At 47.5% G+C, this 20,606-nt stretch overlaps 1 protein-coding gene across 15 annotated transcripts in view; it reads right to left on the bottom strand.

Moving 5' to 3' along the window:
• R3HDM2 (R3H domain containing 2) overlaps positions 1–20,606 on the bottom strand; it is a 61,399-nt gene that overhangs the window by 7,967 nt on the left and 32,826 nt on the right. For 9 of the 15 annotated variants that reach the window (XM_032997654.2, XM_042796393.1, XM_032997657.2 and 6 more), the window contains 13 exons: positions 19,131–19,329; positions 17,962–18,003; positions 16,204–16,290; positions 14,471–14,597; positions 13,245–13,323; positions 12,410–12,469; positions 11,599–11,739; positions 11,097–11,205; positions 9,813–9,908; positions 8,246–8,277; positions 8,094–8,147; positions 5,423–5,655; positions 2,365–2,582 (listed from right to left, as the gene is read on the bottom strand). In XM_032997654.2, coding sequence (XP_032853545.1) covers positions 2,365–2,582; positions 5,423–5,655; positions 8,094–8,147; positions 8,246–8,277; positions 9,813–9,908; positions 11,097–11,205; positions 11,599–11,739; positions 12,410–12,469; positions 13,245–13,323; positions 14,471–14,597; positions 16,204–16,290; positions 17,962–18,003; positions 19,131–19,298 — 1,446 coding nt within the window. In that variant the 5' untranslated portion in view covers positions 19,299–19,329. The remainder of the gene's footprint in view (positions 1–2,364; positions 2,583–5,422; positions 5,656–8,093; positions 8,148–8,245; positions 8,278–9,812; positions 9,909–11,096; positions 11,206–11,598; positions 11,740–12,409; positions 12,470–13,244; positions 13,324–14,470; positions 14,598–16,203; positions 16,291–17,961; positions 18,004–19,130; positions 19,330–20,606) is intronic. The other 6 variants (XM_042796395.1, XM_042796401.1, XM_042796397.1 and 3 more) reach the window with 4 other exon arrangements.

The following is a 20,606-nucleotide window of genomic DNA, read 5'->3' as shown; positions in this document are numbered from 1 at the left end:
GAAGGCTGACCATGTCCGCAAAGCAGTTCTTGCCTGGTGTGAACAGTGACACAAGTTGACAAAGGCCAGCTATGGCCAACAGCAGCAGGAGAGCCACTTCCCTCCAGCACAACCCTTATGTCTCTCCCACTCCACTGCCCACTTGCATGTGGCACTGACTCCCAGCTCTCTCTGCAGTGCTTTCTGGCCTTTCTTGCTGGTAACGTCTTTTCTTCACTCTTGCCTTCTGTAAGGGCCACACTCACTTTGTCACTGGGAGGACCTGCTGACACCTGTTTCTGACAACACCTAACTGAAGCACCACATACTGTGCTTTGGGCACCAAACCTGTGATGTTCAGCACTGGATTGTTTTTTTGATCATCTGATTTGACCTTTGGTGAAACAGAAGGTGCACACACATGGGGAACAGTGTGTTTCCAGACCTTTCACCAACAGTCAAACACATTAAAAAAACTTTTCCAAAAAAACCAAGGACATAGACCTGTTGGCGAGACTCCAGAGGAGGGCCACGGAGATGATCAGGGAACTGGAGCAGCTCCCCTGGGAGGCCAGGCTGAGAGTTGGAGGTGTTCAGCCTGGAGAAGAGAAGGCTCTGGGGAGATCTTAGAGCGGCCTCCCAGGGCTTAAAGGGGGGACAGGAAAGGTGGGGAGGGACTCTTTATCAGAGGGGGTGGGGATAGAACGAGAGGTGACGGTTTTAAACTCAAAGAGGGTAGATTTAGATTAGATATAAGGAAGAAATTCTTCCCTGTGGGGGTGGTGAGGCACTGACACAGGTTGCCCAGAGTAGTTGATGCCCCCTCCCTGGAAGTGTTTAAGGCCAGGTTGGACGGGGCTTTGAGCAGCCTGCTCTAGTGGAAGGTGTCCCTGCCTGTGGCAGAGGGGTGAAACTAGATGATCTTTAAGGTCCCTTCCAACCCAAACCATTCTATGATTCTGTGACCTAAACCATTAGAACAGCTGAACAGTAGACAATACAAAATAAAATCTCAGCAAGACAGAGTGATCCTGTACAAGATCCAGAAGCCTGCTGTGTGTTCAAGTCTCCCACCCCAGGCACTGTGCTCTGTCTCGTGCCATGCTACAGCGTCAGACAGACACTCCTGCTAGTCCTAGTGCTGGACCCTAGCTCACTCAGGGAGACACCTCACCTGTAGAACTGCAATGTTTCCTTTGAGTTTCAGTATCCTCTGCAAACAGATCCACAACCCTGGAGCCAGTCCAGAGCTCAGGAACTACAAGTTCTCCCCATCCTCATACAGATGGCAACAGACAGCAAGGAGCCGTTCATGTTATCTGCAGTAAGAGCTGTTTGAGGAGGCTTGTTTCCTCCTCCCATTCTAGCCCACTGAAAACACTCAGAATCATAGAACAGCACAGGTTGGAGGGGACCTTTGAAGATCATCTGGTCCAACCTTTCATGAGAAAAGGAGCCTAGATAAGATTATTTAGCACACTCCCTGTCCAGTTGCATCTTGAAAACCTCCAGTGTAACCTGCAGTTCTTTGCTGTAGGAGACACCTACAGCATGAGATGTATGCGATGATAAAAGATGAGATGATGCACCAGAAAGGATCCCTATAAAACTCCTAGGCAGGCTGAGGTCCAGCACTGACATGCTGCTCTGAATAGGGCAGGATGGGAAGGTACTGAGGATACTTCCCATGCACACTGCCCAGCTCTGCACACACTGAACACGAGGCAGCTTTGCTCTCCAAACGTGCCCACCAGAGCTGACTCCCACCACTTCCCCAGTCCTGCAGTGATACAGGGGCAACTCTTGTGCTGTGTTTTTTTAAAGCCTCTGGAGCAGAATTAAGTATGTAGTAATGACAGTCACAAGTGCTTTCCAGAGGGCTCCATCCTCAGAAACAGCCTTGCAGGTTGTGAAACATCACTTGGGTTTAACTTTGGGAGTTTCTGGAGAACACACCCAGGCATAGTTCCAGGTCTGCCTCTGCCCAGGACACCAGGTGACCAGCTATGGGATTTCAGCACTGGGAGGCTCAAACCCAACTTACTGTTTGTGATGGTCCTTCACCAGGAGGGCAACTGGTTTCAGAACATAACCCTGCCACTCAGCAAAGGGCTACAGATAACCTTGACAGGAGGGCTGCTGGCCCAAGCGGATACAGAAGAGGCTGGCAAGCTGAGATGTTGCACAGTACCATATTCAGAAACAGCAAGGCCCCCAACCTTCTCCTGCTCTCTGCCTATAGCACAGAGGGAAGGCAGCAAGTGTGAAGACACCCAAAACCCACTGCACAAGTGTGAGTGCAGAAGTGTATGCCAGCTCTGCTTCCACCTCCCACCGGTGTGCCCAAGGAGCTTACTGAGCCCTCGATACTGTGCAGCAACTTACCTGGGGTATCATGTGGTTACTCATGGCTGGCTGCTGCTGGGCTGCAGGTGGAAGTCCTTGGGGCTGTGGTGGTGGCTGTTGGGCTGGCTGTGGTTGAGGCTGCTGGGCTGTGCAGGGTAGGAGGCCACGGCTGGGCTGTGAAGAAGGGGATTGGCTGCATGCTTCAGGGGCACCTAGTACCAAACCTTGAACAGAGAAAGGCATGGCAGTGTTGGTACCTGGGAGAGAAAAACATCAATTCATTGGTGGGGAGGGCAGGGGGTAGATCCTGTCACCATCTCCTGTACTGCAGCCAGACTGCATTCTCTGCTGTCCACGTGAGAGCTTCCATGGGGGACAGGGTGAGCAGGCTGCAGCCTAAAGTCACTAGTTTGTCTCTGCTTCACAGCAAAGCAAGGTGTTGACACCCTCAGGACTACAGGTGATTGTACCTCTCTCCTTTCCATGTCCATGTACACACACTGACCCTCCACAGCTGGTCACAGCATCTTCTTCTTCCCCTGACCCATGCATGCCTTGCCCCACACAGGGAAGACCAGGATGCAATTCTTGTTCCAGACTATGGCCACAAGTTGTACAGCGGTTATTCCCAAGAGCATGCTCTCTTCCCTGACCCCAACCTAGCACCCTCACCCCAAGTGGACAACCTACACAGCTGTCTCCATGCACAGCTCTCAGGTAGTTGCTGTTTGTGTAAACCTCCAACACTACTCAGAACTGCAGGAAATTAAAAGGCCAATGCCAAGCTCATATGATGAATCTAGCTGGCCTCTGCCCACAGGACAGTGCATGCTTGATGCAGATACTAGCAGGCTTGGCACGGGGTAGTAAAAATCATCTCTGCTGCAACTTATTCTTTGGAGGGATGTGCCCTCTTGGCTTGTCTGGAAAGCACCAGGCATGTCACAGGGCCTTCTATAAATGCCATGGGCCCTCTTCTGTGAAGAGGAATCTGGCTGTTAACAGTAGCACCTGTCTGGTGGAGGGTTCTCCACTCCAGCATGAGGCAGAGATTACTAAGAGAGGGAGCTGTCAGATACGCTCATGTCAGCTCAGTACCATAATCCAGTCCGTGGCAAGAAGAGAGGAAGAGCTGTTCCCAGTCACAGCTCAGTTCTGCAGCTAGGCATGGCCTCTGCTTGGACACTAATACATCATCATGATCTGTTAGAGTGCTTGCCCAGACATAGTAGGAAAAATTGTCAGGAAGGAGTGTGATACATGCTGCAGGGCACCCAACTGGGAAGTGCTCTCCTCAGTATTTCAGTCTTACTTCCAGAAATTAAAGGGCTGTGAAACTATTGCTTGCTGCCCAGTAGCTGCTATTTAACTAATTCTGCCTCTGATCTATTGCATTTCAACACCTAATCTTCAGGCACTCTGCTAAGGAGGTCTGTATCATCAGCCACATGGTGCAAAGAAGGAAATATTATGCTGACAGTTGCCCAGGGTCTGAATGCTGAGATAGGAAAAGAATCCCAGAGCCCTAAGCACTTCCTCCCCCACAGAATAAACATGAAGATATGGAGGGTGGTGTTTTGTGGTTTTTTTTTTTGTTTGTTTGTTTTTTTTTCCCCAAATGAAAATTCCTTTGCTCTTTTTTTTCCTCCCCTCAAGACATTTCTAATCATTCACCATTATAGAAAGCCTGGAGAGCAATTGCTTTCTGTTGCCAGGGGCGACCTGGAGGAAAAATACAGAAAGAGCGAAAAAGCAGATCCTCTCTTGCTCTGCTTTGCGCAGGGCTGGGACTGATCTTCAAATAACTGCTCCCATCAGTTGATGAATCAGTCCTGGAGGTGGTTGCAATAATCAGAAGAAGTGCAGCCCTGAGCACAATGGAAATGGGGTCCCAAGAGATGATGTAGGTTATCTTCAAACTGCAAGATGAGAGTGTGGTTTTCAAAACCAGCCTGGATGCTAGAACAGCAGCCTGGAAGCCTTTTTAGATCCATCCCTTTTATTTGAAAGGATTCTTGTGGAGCAGTCTAATCACCCACAAGCACCAATCTGCCTTCCCTCCCTAGTAAAATGACAGCTCTCAAGCATTTGGGGACCTGCTGCCTACCAGTGAGAATGGAGGAAGCTAGACAATGAGACAACACTGGATTTTGTTAATTGATACTGCACAGCAATTGTAACCAGCTACCGTATGGCTCCTCAGTTATCACCGGACCATTAAAATGAGAGCAAAGACCTGTGCTGCCTCTTCCACAAGCAGTCAGTCGAAAATAAAGGACTCTGCTCCCCATTGATAGAAGGGCTGGTGCCCTGCCAAGTGCAGTACGCACCTTCCCAGGAAGATGCCGTCAGTAACAGATTACCAGCGATGCCCCACAGTAACATTCGCCAGGCATGGGCTACCCTTTGTGCTACCTAGATGGAAAAGGAAGATCTGATCTGAAGCAGGCAGAGACTTGTGATCGTAATTTCGTTTGGTGCTCCTGAAGCCTTCAGCTGTACTCAACAGCTCTCGAAGAGCTGCAGGCCCAGCTCCCTGCTGCTATGTTTGCTCTCAGGAGTATAGTGAATCATTTTGAGAGAACATCGTAGGCAGATACCAATTAACGCAGTCTTTGTCTGATGAGATAGACTGTGTGTCTGATGAGACAGACTAATTGGTGACACTCTTCCCTGGACTTCCTTTGCTGGAAAGCAAGGGAAAGTGCCAGATGGTTCACCCTGACTAAGTCTCCTTAGGGCTGTGAGGGATTCTGGGGAGAAGAAAGGAATGGCAATAGAATTTGCAGCACCGCAGGGGAGAGAAAACAACAGAAAACTGGTAGTTTGAGTTCCAGGGTATACGACTAAACAGTGTCCTTTGTCTTAGAATACTCTGCTAAAGGGAAGGAAGATCTGGTGGTAAGTATTGAAAAAGCAGTTGATGAACCAACTAGCGTATTCCTACCTAGGTATCGAACACATTCAAATAATGCCAGCCATGTTCCATTTTAACCAGTCACTGACCAGAGCACCATGAGCCCCAGTTCCCCAGTCCAAAGACTATGTCTGCTAGGTGCCCTTTGGTAGAAGATGTGCAGGGGAAACAGTACAGTACCTGCCCGGGACGTTCTGCTGGCAGTGCTGCCTTTGCTGCTCCCAATGCTGTCCCCCCGTGTCAGGATGGAGATGCCACTGAAGCTGCTGGCTTTGGTAACAGGTGGTCGCAGGTTGCGGATGGAGCCATCTGAGTCTGTGCTGCTCCATGGTCGAGGCTCCAGTGACTTTATCTCACTCTCTGTGCTGCTCTGGCGGCTGCCCGAGGCCCGGTTCAAACTGTCCCGGGTGCCCCTGTAGAGACCAGAGGAGTTAGACCGCACCTAGTCCAGTGGAAAGGGGCAGCAGCAGGACCTGCAGGTGCTGCAGCGGTACCGCTACGCAAGGGTGGTGAGCTCGGTCAGCAGCTGGCTCTGTGACACAGCATGTTGGCACTTTGTATAGGTATCTGACAGCAAACAAACACCCTGGGTCACAGCTCTCTTGTGCATGCACTGTGAAGACCCAGACACTTCTGATCTTCCTTGGCATGTGTTGAGAGCTGGCTCCTGGCCCTTTTCCCTAGCCAGATCCCAGCCTATAAGAGATACCAGGCAGGGTCAGAGCATAATCCCTTGCTAAAGCCTTACTTGTTTCAGAACAGGGAGTTTTTAACAGAGGCTTGGAGACAAGGGTGATCGAGATCTTGCGAGACCACTTTCCACACCAGCCCTGGTAAGGCTTTCTGCCAGCTGGAACAGCTACATGCTGGGATATTGCTACGCTCAGAGCTGTGCTCCCACTGATCACCCTTCCCTTAGCCCCAGGCCAGCTCTGGCCACAGCAGGACTTTATGGAGTATCAGCAAAACATCCCAAGCAGTGAGTCTGGTTTATCAGTCCAGCTATGGATCATGAAAGCACAGTAATGGGTTCCTGGGCCTTCACCAGGGAGTAATAGTGAGGAAGGTGACACTGGAAGAGATGTTCATATAGTGCTGCAGGCTGAGCCTGGCAGCAGCTCCACACGGTTGTGGAGGGGAAAAGATAGGCTTGGAAGGAACTTCTGAGGTGATGTCCTGGGCTGCTGGGAGCATGTGAGGGCCAAATTAAATATATCTCTTGGAAAACCAGTACAATGGTTATATCCCTAAAGAGGTGAAGGAATTGGACTATGCAGCCTCAGACCCCAAATTACAGTTGACCTAATAAGCATCATTCTCAAGGTTTTGGGCTCTCTCCAACCTAAGGTCCAAAGGCTGCTCTTAGGGATGTTCAGAGAGGTGGGGACAGTGTTTGTGTGGGGAAGGGAAAGGGGCATATCACGGCCTCTGCTCTGACACAGCTGCAAACTCTGGTTCCCCAAGAAACCAGACCTCTCTCAAGCCCATTACTGCAAACCCAGCACCATAACGGTTCTGCTTTTTCTACGAATGCTCTCCAAACTCTAGGTACACTACTACACACACCCTTGCTCTCTGAGATCGCTGCCCTAGCAGCTTCAGCCATGCCCTTCTCTCCATTAGCCTTACTAAAGCCTGTCTCACCAGCAGAGAGCTCTCTGCAATCAGATCTGGGCTTCAGCAACATTAATACAGGACTTCCAAGTGAGTGAAAGAGAGAGCTGTATAGCTCTGAATGCTGGGCTTTGAGGGCAGTAAGTCTCTGGAGTTCACACAGACATCAACTCCAGCACCACCACTGAGGCAACCCCAATCTCCTCAAGAGCTTGTCTATCTCTGTCCACAGCTCAAAACGGTCCCAAGGCCCACATATCCTCCCTCTCCCCACTATGGGAACCACAAAACAAAGACAGCAGGTTGACCAAGCTCTTTAGACACTGGGCACAACAGTCAGAAAAGCTCCTAGCGCAGCCCTGGCTGCAGCTCGGCTCCTAAAGCTGCAATCACATAAGCAATGGGGTTTTTTTGTCACTTGATGAGTGAGTTTTACTACAGCCCTGTGGCTGATCTGAAAACTATACCTCCTGCCTTGAACACCACTGCCACACATGAATTCCAGGACACAGTCCCTTTAACTGTTCCGAGGAGACTTGATTTTCCATGACAGTGTCCCTCCAAGGACAGCCTGAGCCATGTGACGAACTGAGGACAGAAGCAAACTTGCTTAGATCCTCCTCTCCTGTTCATACACAGAAATGCTTCATCTCTAGAGCTTTGGCTATTAAACACGAGGACAGCAGGCATGAAGGTCTCTCCATTTTCATCCCATTCTTTATCCTCATACCTTCAGCAGTCTCCTGCAGCAGGGATCTGTGTAAGGTGACTCATCAGGCTAACTCCATCCTTCCAGCCCTTTCATTCACGGGAAAACTACTTAATAAGAAAATGCTGCTCAAACATGTTCCCAGTGCCCTCTGCAGCATACTCTGGTTGAAATGGAAGCCTGAGTCACTTCATTGCCACCATTAAATAATCCAGCCTTTATAATCAAGGATAAGGGACAACCCCACCTTATCTGGATACTGATCCTGTCACTGTAAGGACAGGAGCTTTCCTATCCTTTTGGGAAACAAGAGGCAGAATAATTTGAAAACTGATGGAATCCTATGGCTTCCCCACTCCTCCCTGCCATTCCCACCTTCCACCCCTCCATTTCAATTGATGAATCAGCAAAAAAAGGACTCAGAAATTGATGTTGCAAAAAATACAACTTCAATAACTTCACAAGCAGCCATGCATGAGGCAAGCTTACTCAGCAGGACAATGTACATAATAAGTCACACAGAGATACCTAAAAATCTGCCTCCGTTTGTGAGAACTAGAAGAAAAGCCTTCTTTGGAGATTCTGTCGGTTAACATCAGAAAAAAGCATCATTATAGAGTCATGCAGTCCTCCGTAGAGAAAGCCAGAGATACAAATAGTGTCTGCTAAACAGTACTAACCTGCTGTCAGTGAGATATCCATTCTGGCCAGTCTGGAAGCACAGAAAAGACATGGAGATGGGAAGGAAAGAAGAGGTAGACTTAGTAACTTTGAAAGCAACAAACCCAGGCAATTTCAAAGCAAAGAGGAACAAGGCACTAACAATATGGGACTCAGACACAGTTTGTGTTGTGCACCAGTTACATGTTCACTCAGGAGTCTTGCTGAGCCTTCTGCACACCAGTCCCACTTGGCTCTCTATCCAGGCCCATTAGGAACCTTTCCTGGTACCTGCAACCCTGAGATCTCTCAAGAGTTTCCAAATCTGAGTCCTCAACTCCCTACTCCATTGCTCTAAGGCAGCTTTGACGGTATCTTTGTCAATGGAACAATCAAGGCCAGACACACAAAGGTCCTTATTTGCTAAATGCAGGCACATTAATCAGAGCCATGAAAAAAAGGCAGAGGGCTCAAAGCCAGCACAGCCCACACTGTGATAGTCACCCCTGCCTCTGGAATTCAGATGCAAAGCAGTGGCTCAGCCCACACCCATGAACATAGAGCAACGCTCACTTAGTACGTGCCCACTCAGTGTTGTGCTAACATGGGACGGCACCTGCTCTAGTCCAGGACTACAGGCAGAGCTGTTTATTAACATGTCTGGATGGCTTTGGGCCTGTGCATGTAAGACAAGTCCATGATCACAACTGGCTGGAGAGTCATCAGCTGAAGCCTGGTGACTTGACTAGCGACTCAGCACAGTGGCTGCCTTAACATCCTCCTTGGGCAAGCACATGGCAACTCCCATTAGGACAAATGACAGGTGTCATCCCCAAGACGCTCAAAAGCAGCAGGCAAGGAGCTGGACTTTGAACGTGATCCACAGCAGATGGGCACTTGGAATTGTCCCTGATTCCATCATTTGCCACTTGGCACAGTACGGAGAGCTGCCTCCAGCTGGCAGACAGTACTCAACACAGCAGAGCACAGCAGCCTCTCTGAGCCAGACGTGAGCAAGGAACACAGCTCCAGCTTAGAGGAGTTCCACGTAGGGAGCAGAGATCTCAAGGAAGCAATAACCAAGCTGGACACTTCGTAAGAAAGACAATAAATGTACTGGCCAGATTCATCCTGTACAGGCACAGAGCCCTGCCTGATACTCCAAGGGCAGCACTGCTTGGTCAGGAGGTTGAAGCTGCAGCACTGGAGAGAAGCTGGGGGAAAGCTGCTGCTCCTTTCAGGTTCATCGATTGATTTGTTAGTCATCCCAGAAATGCCACTGCATAAGTTTATAATCTTGCTGGGTAGCAAGGAGCAAAACTGCCTCCTCTGTCCATCCCCACACATCTATTGCCCCCTGAAACAGGCAATTTAGGGAAGGAGCAGACTGGGGAGTGGAGGTGTGGCTCTTCTATCTCAATGTCTTAGACATCTTTGTTAGGAGCTGGAATTCAGTGGTAGATACCAAGAACACCGGGAAATTTCTAGAAAAGGAAATGATGAGATCTGACCTCTTAGTATACTCAAGGACACCTTCTGCCACAAAGTTCCAGGTGTGTACCTGACAAGCAAGTCATCCAAGCTTACCTCTCGTGCAAATATCCGCTCCCTGACCCGCTGATACTCTTCCTCTCGCTCTTCTATAGATTTGCTCCTTCTCCCATCCTGCAAGGGGAGTCTGATCTGAAGGGACAAACACATCTCAGCGGGTCAGCAGTTGCCAATGGGAGCAGGGGGCTCAGTCAGCTGCTGCTGTTTTTACGTAGCAGTGTAAGTGGATGTGGATTACAGAGTGTGTGCATGATGCCTGGATGCAATGACACAGCCGCAGCCTTTGAACCTACCTTCTGGACACCTATGTCTAGGGATGAACATCCCAGAGGTCTTAGTGCACTCCACCTCCTGGATCAAGCCCAACCACTCTGCCTGAACTCTGCCTGATTCAAAAAGGACAGATCAGGAACATCACCATGTGCTTCTGAAAGACAGTCTGTTCCCAGGGGTCAAAAGCTAAAGGCCACTCTTTGGAACATATGCCAACACAGCAAACTCCTGCTCAGTCATGAATTCTGTGCTTCGTGGGTAGCTGCATCACCTGCAGAGTGCCACCATGGGGAAACCAGAAACTGATACTGATTGCAATGACCAGCTCCCCATCCTGATGACTTAAGTTCAGAAACATGACCCAAAGCAAGGGATAGCAGTATGCTGGGGCGATGTAAAGTTGGGAGCTACAAGAGCAAAGAGCATGAGATCCCTGGTGAAGAGGTCTCCTGTCTCTTGCCCCATTTTAGATGTTCAAGATTCTGCCCGACACAGGCTTGGAAAACAGCCGCAGATGAACGAGCTAGTTCTGGTTTACAAGTGTGGTGCCACCTGTGACAGTACAAAGGCAGCCAGAGATTCAGGAGGGTTTTTAGCTCCGATGACTGGCAATGCTGCTGAGCTCAAAGTGTTTCATTTTGCCGATGGTTTCCTTCCAGCAGCACTGCGAGGTCCTGATGACTTCACAGCTTGACTCACTGCAAGCCCCAGGGAGGGGTGGGAGAGATGCTTGGTAACACTCAGCTCTGGGGTATTTCCAAGGAAACCTTAGCAAAAGGCTTCACCTTAAAGCCGTGCCCAGACACCTGCCGACATTCAGGGTACAGAAAAGTACCCCCCCATAGAATCCACACAAATTCTTCATGCATTTCCACAGTATTTTGTAAAGTTTTCATGATATATCTAGATGCTGCTGCTTGGGTGGGGTGAAAGCTTCTATTAAAGGTTACTGCAGGAAACCCAAGAGAAATTTAGAGTTGCTCTCATCTTAGAAAAGTCACACTGGACCTTCACAAAGTATGCAGATACCTCATTGCCACCCCTTACCTGATTATCATCTCGGTCCATGCTAGTATCATCTCGTTTTAGGATAAACCTCTGTGGGAACTCTGCATTCTTCTCATCTTTGATGTGCTCAGAGAACCTCTGCTCAGGGCTGCAGGAAGAACCAGCCATTGTTAGAAGGGCAAAACAGTCATATAACAGTCTTCATAAAGCCACTGCTTTGAAGGGAGTGAGGGGGTGTGCAAAGATGTTTGTTGTGTTAAATCTCTCCTCTGTCTGATGGCAACAAGAGCTCCTGCCCCTTCTCTGAGAACTAAAGAGAGCTAGGAAGGGCTTGAAAATACATACACTTAGGACTAAAAGTGAAGGATTCTCCTCTTCTAGGGAGAGGATCTGCCTTTCTTATGGAGAGAAAAAAAATGCGGTGTGGAAGCCATCCTGCTCTTGGACCATGCCAAGGCTCTGTTGTCTGGCAGTCATATAGCAACCATGCAGGGATGAGTAGGGGATGCCAGCCCAGTTGTTCTCCCTTCCTCCCTCTTACATTCGTGTGTTACTGGTCTTGTTGATAATGACCGCCTTCCCAGTTTGGTCAACGTTATGGTCCATGCCGAAGTAGGCAGCTACCCGGTGCAGCAGCATCCTGTGGTATGAGGTCATCTGAGGGAATTTCTTAAACTGATTGCTGAGGGGAGAAAACATTAGAATTTAGAAGGCCTTGAAACAGACAATAACGTGTCACCAAAGAGAGATCAAGGCCAGAGATGCCTTAAGCAGATCCCAGATCAGACCATGTCACCTATTCCAAGCAGTTAGTCATGACTCAAGTGCTGCTTCTTACACTGAGCATGAGCATGGGTTTATACTGCTTTGCCAGGCAGAGCTGAGCTGATTCAAGGGCTCAAGTGGAACAGGCCTTTCATGAAACAAGACCAGCTCGTGCAGAAATGCACATTTGTTTCCAAGCAGGAACAGGAGCCGGAAAACTTATACTGCAACTTTTCTGATCCTATTAGATAAAGTAGTTTGCAAGCTCTGCTGCAGACACCAATTCTATCTCACATTCTCGGATGTGAATCCTGCCCCTGGTCTCTCCATGTTCAATTTACACTAGGAAGAGAAGCACAATGGTACTAATCTCCTTCACAGTGGGATATAGTGTTAAGGCAACCAAGACCCAATCAGTATGATAGTCAGAAACCTTGTGTATGGACAAAAGGAGGTGGAGGATGTACAAGAGAATAGGCCTTCTAAACACTGTGTCCAGAAGACACTTCTTTCTCCCTGGGTGCCCAAGTTCCTAAACTGTAAGTTACAAAACTCTTTTGCTTGACACAAACTTCACAATCACTTACTTGTTGTCACTAATAAATTCCAGAATCTCCTGTTCTAACTTTAGTAGCATCATTCTATCCCTGTCAAGAAAAGAAAAAGGCCACCTTTAGAGACAGTGAAACACAGCTTTCTCTGCTTGGTACACTCCCGCTCCCCTCCCCCAACAACAGAGAAAAGTCACAAATACCTGGAGCAAGCAACACTCAGCAACTATCCAGGCTTCAGACACCGTCCACAGGAATGAAATAAAAAACTCCACATTTTTTCACATGTAGTACATTAATTGCCAGATTTTTTCGGTTTAAAGTTGTTGTTTGGCTAACAGTGCTTGGCTTCTGGTAATATTGAATCTCTGCTCTGCTGGAAGCTCCACTGGTAGAAACTCCAGCTTTGCTATTCCTATGCCAGCATTTGGTTTGATTACACTTATTACTGACACAGCAGCAGTTCCTTTAGAGGTTGGTATTTCACAATCATTTATAGAAAGGGTTTTAAAGCAATCAAGATTCCTTCCTGCTTGCATTCAAACAAATTATTTCTCCTCTTTCTCTCTCTCTGTAATACACAATTACATGTTTTGATTGACTGCAGTATATAAAATTACAGTCGTGCTTTTCGTTTCTATGCTGCCCCAGCTTCTAGGAACGCTCTCTGAATTCAAAAAAGTAAAACACACTTTCAGGCACCTTCTGTAGTTGCAGTAGTCCCACCTCCTCCCACGATACATGAATATATACATACATATACACACATGCATGCAAACACCACTGGCTTAAGAGTCAATCAAAGAAGAATTGGTCGCCAGGTACGCCCTCCTTTCACTCCATCAGCAAGTTCTACTGACTAGGGACCTACCGTGGGTTTTTTTTCAGTGTATTTACTAAAAATTCATGCAAATCTATTCCAGTGGAGTCCGTATATTCCTGGCTGGAATCTGAAACAACAACAGCAGCAGAATTAACAAAGCACTGCAGCAGAACAGACTGAAGGGAAGAGGTGTGTGTCTCACTACACACGTGAGGATGATGTACCCACATTGCTGCCAGAGGAAATTCAGCCTCATTCTCAGCACCCACTATTCACAACAGGAAGAGAGGAAGAAAAGCCCACCTTGTTACAGAACTGCACAGATTGGGACCCATATCACCTGGGCTTAAGCCCAGTTTCTAGCACAGGCTCTGAATGCAACCTCTAGGTCGAGTTTCTCAATCTGTAGAATAGGGACTGTATACCCTTTCCCCTATGGGCAGCAGGAGGATCAGTACACTACATACAAGGCACTATGAGCACAAGGCCCCATTAGGAGGATGCCAGAGGGAGGGAGATAAGACCAGTTCACAGAAGGAAGCCTTGCCCCTAAACCCAACCACTTGGAGCACACTCGGGATATCCCATGCTGTCACAGGAGGATATTCCATGCTGTCACAGAACGCCCCTGCAAGTGTAGTATACCATACTTTTTAGAAGCAACTTCTGCACCTTTGATCCTGCAAGCTATTTAACTGGAAAGCCCTGCTGTCTTGTTCTTCCCCTCTCCCCCCACCCTTTTTAATTTAAAAGTAATCAGAAAGAACAGTAAGTGAAACCGAATCTGCACCGGTGCAGTTGCTGTCTGTACAAGGATATCAGGTGTGATTTTCTCACCAGATTAAACATGTATCTTTTAGCCATTCCTATGCCCCAAAATCATACGCACAGGATCACACAGAAGAAACTTAGCTCACCTCCTCGCAACTTCGCATCTCGCCACCTGTGGCAGGTTTTATAAAATCAAGTCTAAACTGAAAGCAGAAGTCTATACAGTGGGTCTTTTTGGGTTTGCATCTGCACATTTAAAAAGCCACCAGATCACTATAAACTATGCAGGAAGCCTGCAAGTCTGTTGGGACACATGCCAATCTAGAGAAACCCTTCCCCTTCTTCCCCATGCTTTGCTCCAGAAAGGATGTTATGAAAACGATATATCTCTGTACAGTCATCAAGCAGAGGTAACTGCTGTGCTTCCAACAACTGTACCACTGGCCAGCATAATCCTCAAAGTGGGTAAGACAGGACCTGCCCTGTTCAAACGAGCACCTGACCTCGAGACAGCATTTTCCTTGGTGCCTTTTCTTTATTCTTGTCTTTTTCTTCTTTCTCCGCTCCATCTTTCGTGGACTTTTCCTCTTCCTTGTCAGAGGGGCAGCTAACGTGCAACTGAATGATGTCCTAGGACAAAACAAACCAGGTCGGTCTGAGTCACCTGGGCACTCCCTGGAATCAGTACTATAGCTGGAGATGTTGGCACCTGAGAAAGGCATCACAGCAAGGCAGGGGATTCAGGTTGCAGATCTGAGGCATTTCATAACAGGCCCTGTTCCAGGAGCAGACAAAGCAGTCTCTCTCCCCACCCTTCTCCCAGTGAGAAGCCTTTGGCAGGCTCTGAGGGGATTCTCAACAGCGTTTGTTACTGTTGAAAACCTGCCTTGCCTGGATCACCTCAGGATCTAAGTCACATGCTTCCCTGTTCGAAGCTGATAAAATACTACTACATTCTGGACTCAGGAGTGCCTAAGGTGAGGTAGGTTCTGCACCATTTCAGTAAGACTACACTGTCTAACCTGGAAAGGGCATGAGGAGAAAACAGAATACATAGCAAAAAGCATATGTGGTGTGGTGAGTGGTCCCTGTGTCACACGGGACTTTCTGATGTTTCTTTTCACCTCCTCTCTGGAGCTGCAGCTGCCCAGCATGGCCTGAGGATTCACTCTGCTCCATGGGAAGAAATGTTAAACTCCAGCAAACATTGTCAAAGGCAATGTCAGATGATGCACTGCTCAAATTCAAGTTAAAACTCACTATAGAACCACTAGCTTTTGTGCCAGCTAATCTTTCCCTGTCCTTCTGCCTTTACACTAGTGTGGTTCTGTGACACCATAGCGTGTGCTTACAGTTGCTTTAAAAGTTCTCCTAGTGACCCTACAGTTCTAAGTGAAACCCGAACAGAAGACAGGAGCTGCCTCTGGAGCTGGGAGCCCCAACAAAAGGAAGGCTTAAAGGCCAAGCACTCCATTCACCACAGGGGTGAGGTGGTCTGGGCAGCACTTGGCTCTGGCACAGGCCAGGTGTGTCCTTGTCAATGGAAAGTACCATAGAAGTCTCTGATCTAGTACCACAGACCTAATCTGATGACTCTACATGGTACAGTACTACATCAGTTCAAGGAAGATGGGCCAGGCACAACCTGATCTACAGTGCTCAGCTCAGATCTCTGCACACTGCACAATCCTGTGTTTCTAAAGCTTGTGTGGGCAGAGAAAGCCTAACTCATCTGCTCTTACTGGGGGAGACAGGTTCCCAGTGCTTCCCTGATTACTGCCCACCTTCAAGCTTCAGCTTCTCTGTCACTGCCCACAGTGACCAGAGATGGGGAACATCTCTGCAGAGCACCTCGTATCACTCCTCTGCAAGCTGGCTGCTTTCAGTCAATGCAGCCTGAGCTGCAAAGAAAGGGTTTGCATAAAAACCTCCTTCCCATGACCAAAACCCCAAGGGCTTTGTGAAGGCGAAATACCATTCCATTTTCGGGGGCATAAGCCTGCACAACTTGAATAGCTGTGAGTACCCAGTGATGCAGATGATTCCTTGTAAGAGAAGGGTTGTGACTGTACACATATGAGCAGTGCTCACAGGCATGATTGCTTCCTTCAAAAGCAGCCTCTTGTGGGAAATTCTTGGCTCTCAGAGGCACAAGCCCAGGACAGGACATCACTTCTAGCAAGATGTAGATTTTCTGGGCTTCCACGCTCCACAGCTTGTCTCATTCTAGGCCTACCTGGGACTCCAGCAGCCCATCTACAAAGGGGTTAGACGACTCTTCACATACGGCCAAACTCCTGACCAGTTTAAGCTTTGAATTAGACTGGAGAAGGAAAAGAAAGAGTATAGTTAAGACACCTCAGTCAAAACACACACACTTAAGTTCATGCTGCTGCATTACCATGCCACTCATGTAGTCACTGTTAATTAAACTGCTAAAAAGGAGGACTACCAAACCAGCTTCATGAAGCAAACAGGAATATACAAAGGCTTAGAGTTCTAGAGCAAATCAGTTATTTTCTTCCTTCAGTCTTTGATTAGGATTTGAACCAACCAAATTTAGGTGAAAGTTCACTGCCTTAATTCAGGTACTCTTTGACCTCTTCAGCCAGAGCAATTCCAGCCTCACCCCTCCTCACCTGGCAAGAATTAAAACCATTAACGAAGGATACAGCTGAAACCAACTATTTTATTGTTTTTTTAAGATGTGAAGATTGTTATTATTCTTAAGTAAAAGGCTGTCATCCCATTTACACCTTGCCTGTCTGACCTGATGACTCTGGTTATTTTGAGTAATGTAGCAATTCTTAGAGAAAACACTTAAAATAAAACCTGCACTTTGAGGACTCTTGGCAAGTCGACTCACTTGGGTGACAAATAGCAACGAATATATCAACCAGTCACATGAGATACAGGCAGGATCAACAATGTGGAGAAAGACCTGAGGTACACAGACACATTCTGCCCTAGGTAGGGACAGGGCAGGAACTGGAGTCACAGCCTGTGCAGGTACTGCACAGTGTCCTGGCTTTTAATACCAAACAGAATCATTAGAGTATTTTTTCTGAACACTCTTAAGTCATAAGCAGCACATCTCTCTCACACATTACTTTCACCAAAACCACACCCAGGCAGAACCCCTGTTACAAATTTAATTGGTATCCCCTCCCTCCCATGCCTCAGGGCAGAACCCATCTTCATTTGGGTTTGAACTTCTGTGAAAGACTAAAAAAAAAAAAAATCAAGCCCTGAGCAACCTAATCAGATGTCATAGCTGACCCTGTTTTGAGTAGGAGGCTGGACTACATGAATCGTAGCTGGACTAGATGGACTCTTGAATTATGCTATGTTTCTATAACCGCCAAGCCTGGAAAATCCATCATCACTCTTGATAAACTGCTTCAGTAGTTAATATCAAATTTTGCAAAGAAAAACTGGGGCTAAGGCTAAGAAAGATAAAAAAAAAAACCCAAACAATTAAAAAAAAATAATAAATCACCCAATGGCTGCATTTTCACTCTGAGATTTTGCCTACAAACAACGTTCTAGAACAGTGGTGTCCTGGTGCTTATTACCAGCAGCATTTTTGATTCACTAACATGCATGAGCCATTGTTATGGGAGAAAATGTGGTATTCCCTAAAGAAAAGGGGCCTTATGTGAAACCAGGCAGTTATACTTAACTCTGTTTTTCAACTGGAGTTAAACAACTGGAGTGCACTGCCCTGTCCCTCCAGTGACACCTCTGAATTTCACTTCTGGCATTTTGGGCTCTGGGGAGGGGGCAGGTGTGGCAGTTAACAGCAGCAAACAGTTCCTTCACAGGTAAGCGTGTGTTAAAAAGGAGCACTCATGCTCCAGTGCATGGAAAGCTACTGTCCTGAACCACCATGTGCTGCATGTTGCTTCTGGAGACAGGAAAGACTTGAGAGCACCATCCTAAGGTTGGGATCACGACTCAGCCAAAAGAACGGGGGCATCAGAAGTGGTCATACCTTGGCTCTTTTTCTGGCATGTCCATGACTTGAAGTTCGCCTCTGTGGAGAAAGGAAAGAGAAGGCAAGAAGCTTAATCTGAATGTATACGCTGTAAATGGTATTTGCTGTGCAAGGTAGCACAACACTGAGCGTGTAAAATGACTCTGAAGAAAATCTCTACCTGACAGCAATGGAAGCATGTGCAAATAGGAAGACCTGGAGAGCTGTCCTGTCAGGCCTCAGGCGGGCAAAAACTGCTTAAAAACTTCATGTGGATTAGACCCAGTTCTTCTGACAGAACCAGCACAGCTGTGGGATCACAGGGCATACAGGTGGAGGTGCATGACACACTTCTAAGTGGGGAAATGGTCTTCTACCATTCCTGGGACACAAAGTGGGTACTAACACAGTGGATCACGAGAGACACTGCTGCTCTGATTTAAGAGACACAGAGCCTTCTGTTATCCCTACCTTGTAAGAAACCTTTCTCCATTCCACATTACAAAGTGACCAGAGTCAGGCTCTTTCTGAGCAACACTGATGTCTGCCCACTCAGTGGTGGAACAAATCTGGCACCAGCCACCAGCTTTAAATGCAGAAGCTTTCAGCAGGTTGTTGAGGGTGGGCACTTCTTCAAGCTCAACACTAAGCCAAAAGCACATGTGACAGGAGAGCAGAGCAGCAGGAATGAGCCCCAGCACCCTTCAAGTGATGCTTGCACAGATTTTTTTCCCTTGCTGAAATGAAATCCCAAAACATCTACCTCCTGTTCAGGCATTTTTAACAGCAGCAAATCAATTGCCAAGCACCATTCTTGAAACTAAGCTCTCCTTGCGATGCCCTCACTTCACATTAGTCATTAACTGATCCTTAGGTCAAAGAAAGGAGTAAGAGGGAGATAACAGCTATGGGACTAGAACATGGGGACTGAGCACAAGTGCGCCCAGGCGTACATCAGTCTCATTTTCTCCTGGGCTCAAAGAATATTTAAATTATTCCACTCAGAGCAGAACAGATTCAGCTAAAGAGAGCAGCCTGTGAACAACACAGTCTTTAGGGCATGGTATCCCTGCCTTGGGAGGTGGTAGCCCTTTCAGAAGGGGTACTGACTAGCTTGTGTTTGCAAAGTAGAAGGAGAGAGCCCAGCTCTGCAAGCTGGCAGAAGGGACTACCCTCTGCACACTTACCTGAGATTCCTGGCGCATGCTGACCTCCTCCCCACCATCCTTCTCCACCTCCTCCTTGCTTGGTGACCTGGATACATATTTGGTTTTGTTCACAGATTCCTCAACCACCTTTTTTTCAGACTCCTTCATTATTTCCAGAGACTCCTGTGTTGTGTTGCTGTTTGACATCTTCAGAGCCCTACAGCGTAGCAATGGGCACCTGACAGAACAGGTGACAGAATGGATAGAGGGGAGTCAGGCGGTGGAGAGAGTTTCTATCTGGAACACAAACTCTTGCACATATAAGTTTTAACTTCCTTGTAACTCATCTTGTGTACAAAGACCCCAAACCAAGCACTCCAATGACAGCCTACCCACTCAGCCCCTTGGATGCAGCCCCTTGCAGCCCCTGACTCGAGGGGACCTTGCAGGAGCTCCATGATTCTCACCAGGACTCTGGAGACACTAGCAGGGCTGAACAAAGCCTCCAAGATATACAGAGGTCCCCAGTGTAGGCACTATGCCCTCTACCTTCTTTGATATGAGGGAGAGTCTGAGGGTAGTCCTAATGCTAGTAAACACCCAGAGGCAGGGGGTTCAGTAGCTGAAATAAGCAACCAGAGGTGTGCTCTGCCCCAGGACAAACAACAACAATCTGCATTTTTCTTCAGCTGTCCTTGCAATGAGACAAATCTTCGGTAAGAAAACAGCCTTGTACCCAATACATTGTTCTGGTTCTTCCTGTGAAATAAGGTAGAGCCTGATATCTTCTCTCTAGCTGCCTACAGTTAGATACCCACTAGGAAAAGTGGGAGTCAAACAATAACAGTCAAATTACAGATTAAGAGGAAAAAATAATGCTTCCTGACAAAGTTGCGTTTAATTGCTTCCTTTGGATTAGCAAGAATACAGGCAGCCCACAGAACTCCTGAAATCACCTCTGAATTATAGTGGAATCTAGACAGGCCAGCAACGTGTACCTCAGTGCTGACAGTCTTAAACGAGAGCAACGAATACGTCACATATCTGTTCATCAAATTCAGTGTTAATTCCAAACTGATTGTCTAGAATTGAAACATTAGCCCTCTCAGCTAACTCAAAGTAGGCCTCTCTGAGCTTGAGTGAGGGATAAACCAACCTATGTAGGGCTGCAGAGGGATTCTGGTACTGAGAAACATATTTACAGAGACACTGTCCGTGCAGAACCCAATGTTCATCCTGATGACAAATGAGGATGCTGGATAAAGGCAAGATAAAAGGCAGGCCTGTTGAGGGCAGTTTCCAAAAAGAAAAGGGGAAGCCTAAATTTGAGAGAGGCTCAAACAAAAGGCCTGGGCACTGGGAAACACAGCTGATGTTTAACAACTTGTTACATTAATTACTTTGGCAGAACATGTCTGAGAGAGTCATATCTCACAGAGATTTATCAACTCTTGGCTCTGCATGGGAACTGCTAATATTCATTAACTAATTCAACCTCACACCCCTTTAATTTGT

The sequence above is a fragment of the Tyto alba genome, unplaced genomic scaffold, assembly GCF_018691265.1.
Source record: "Tyto alba isolate M040663 unplaced genomic scaffold, T.alba_DEE_v4.0 Super-Scaffold_23, whole genome shotgun sequence".
Taxonomy (NCBI): Eukaryota; Metazoa; Chordata; class Aves; order Strigiformes; family Tytonidae; genus Tyto; species Tyto alba.
This window is presented reverse-complemented; position numbering and strand designations above follow the sequence as displayed.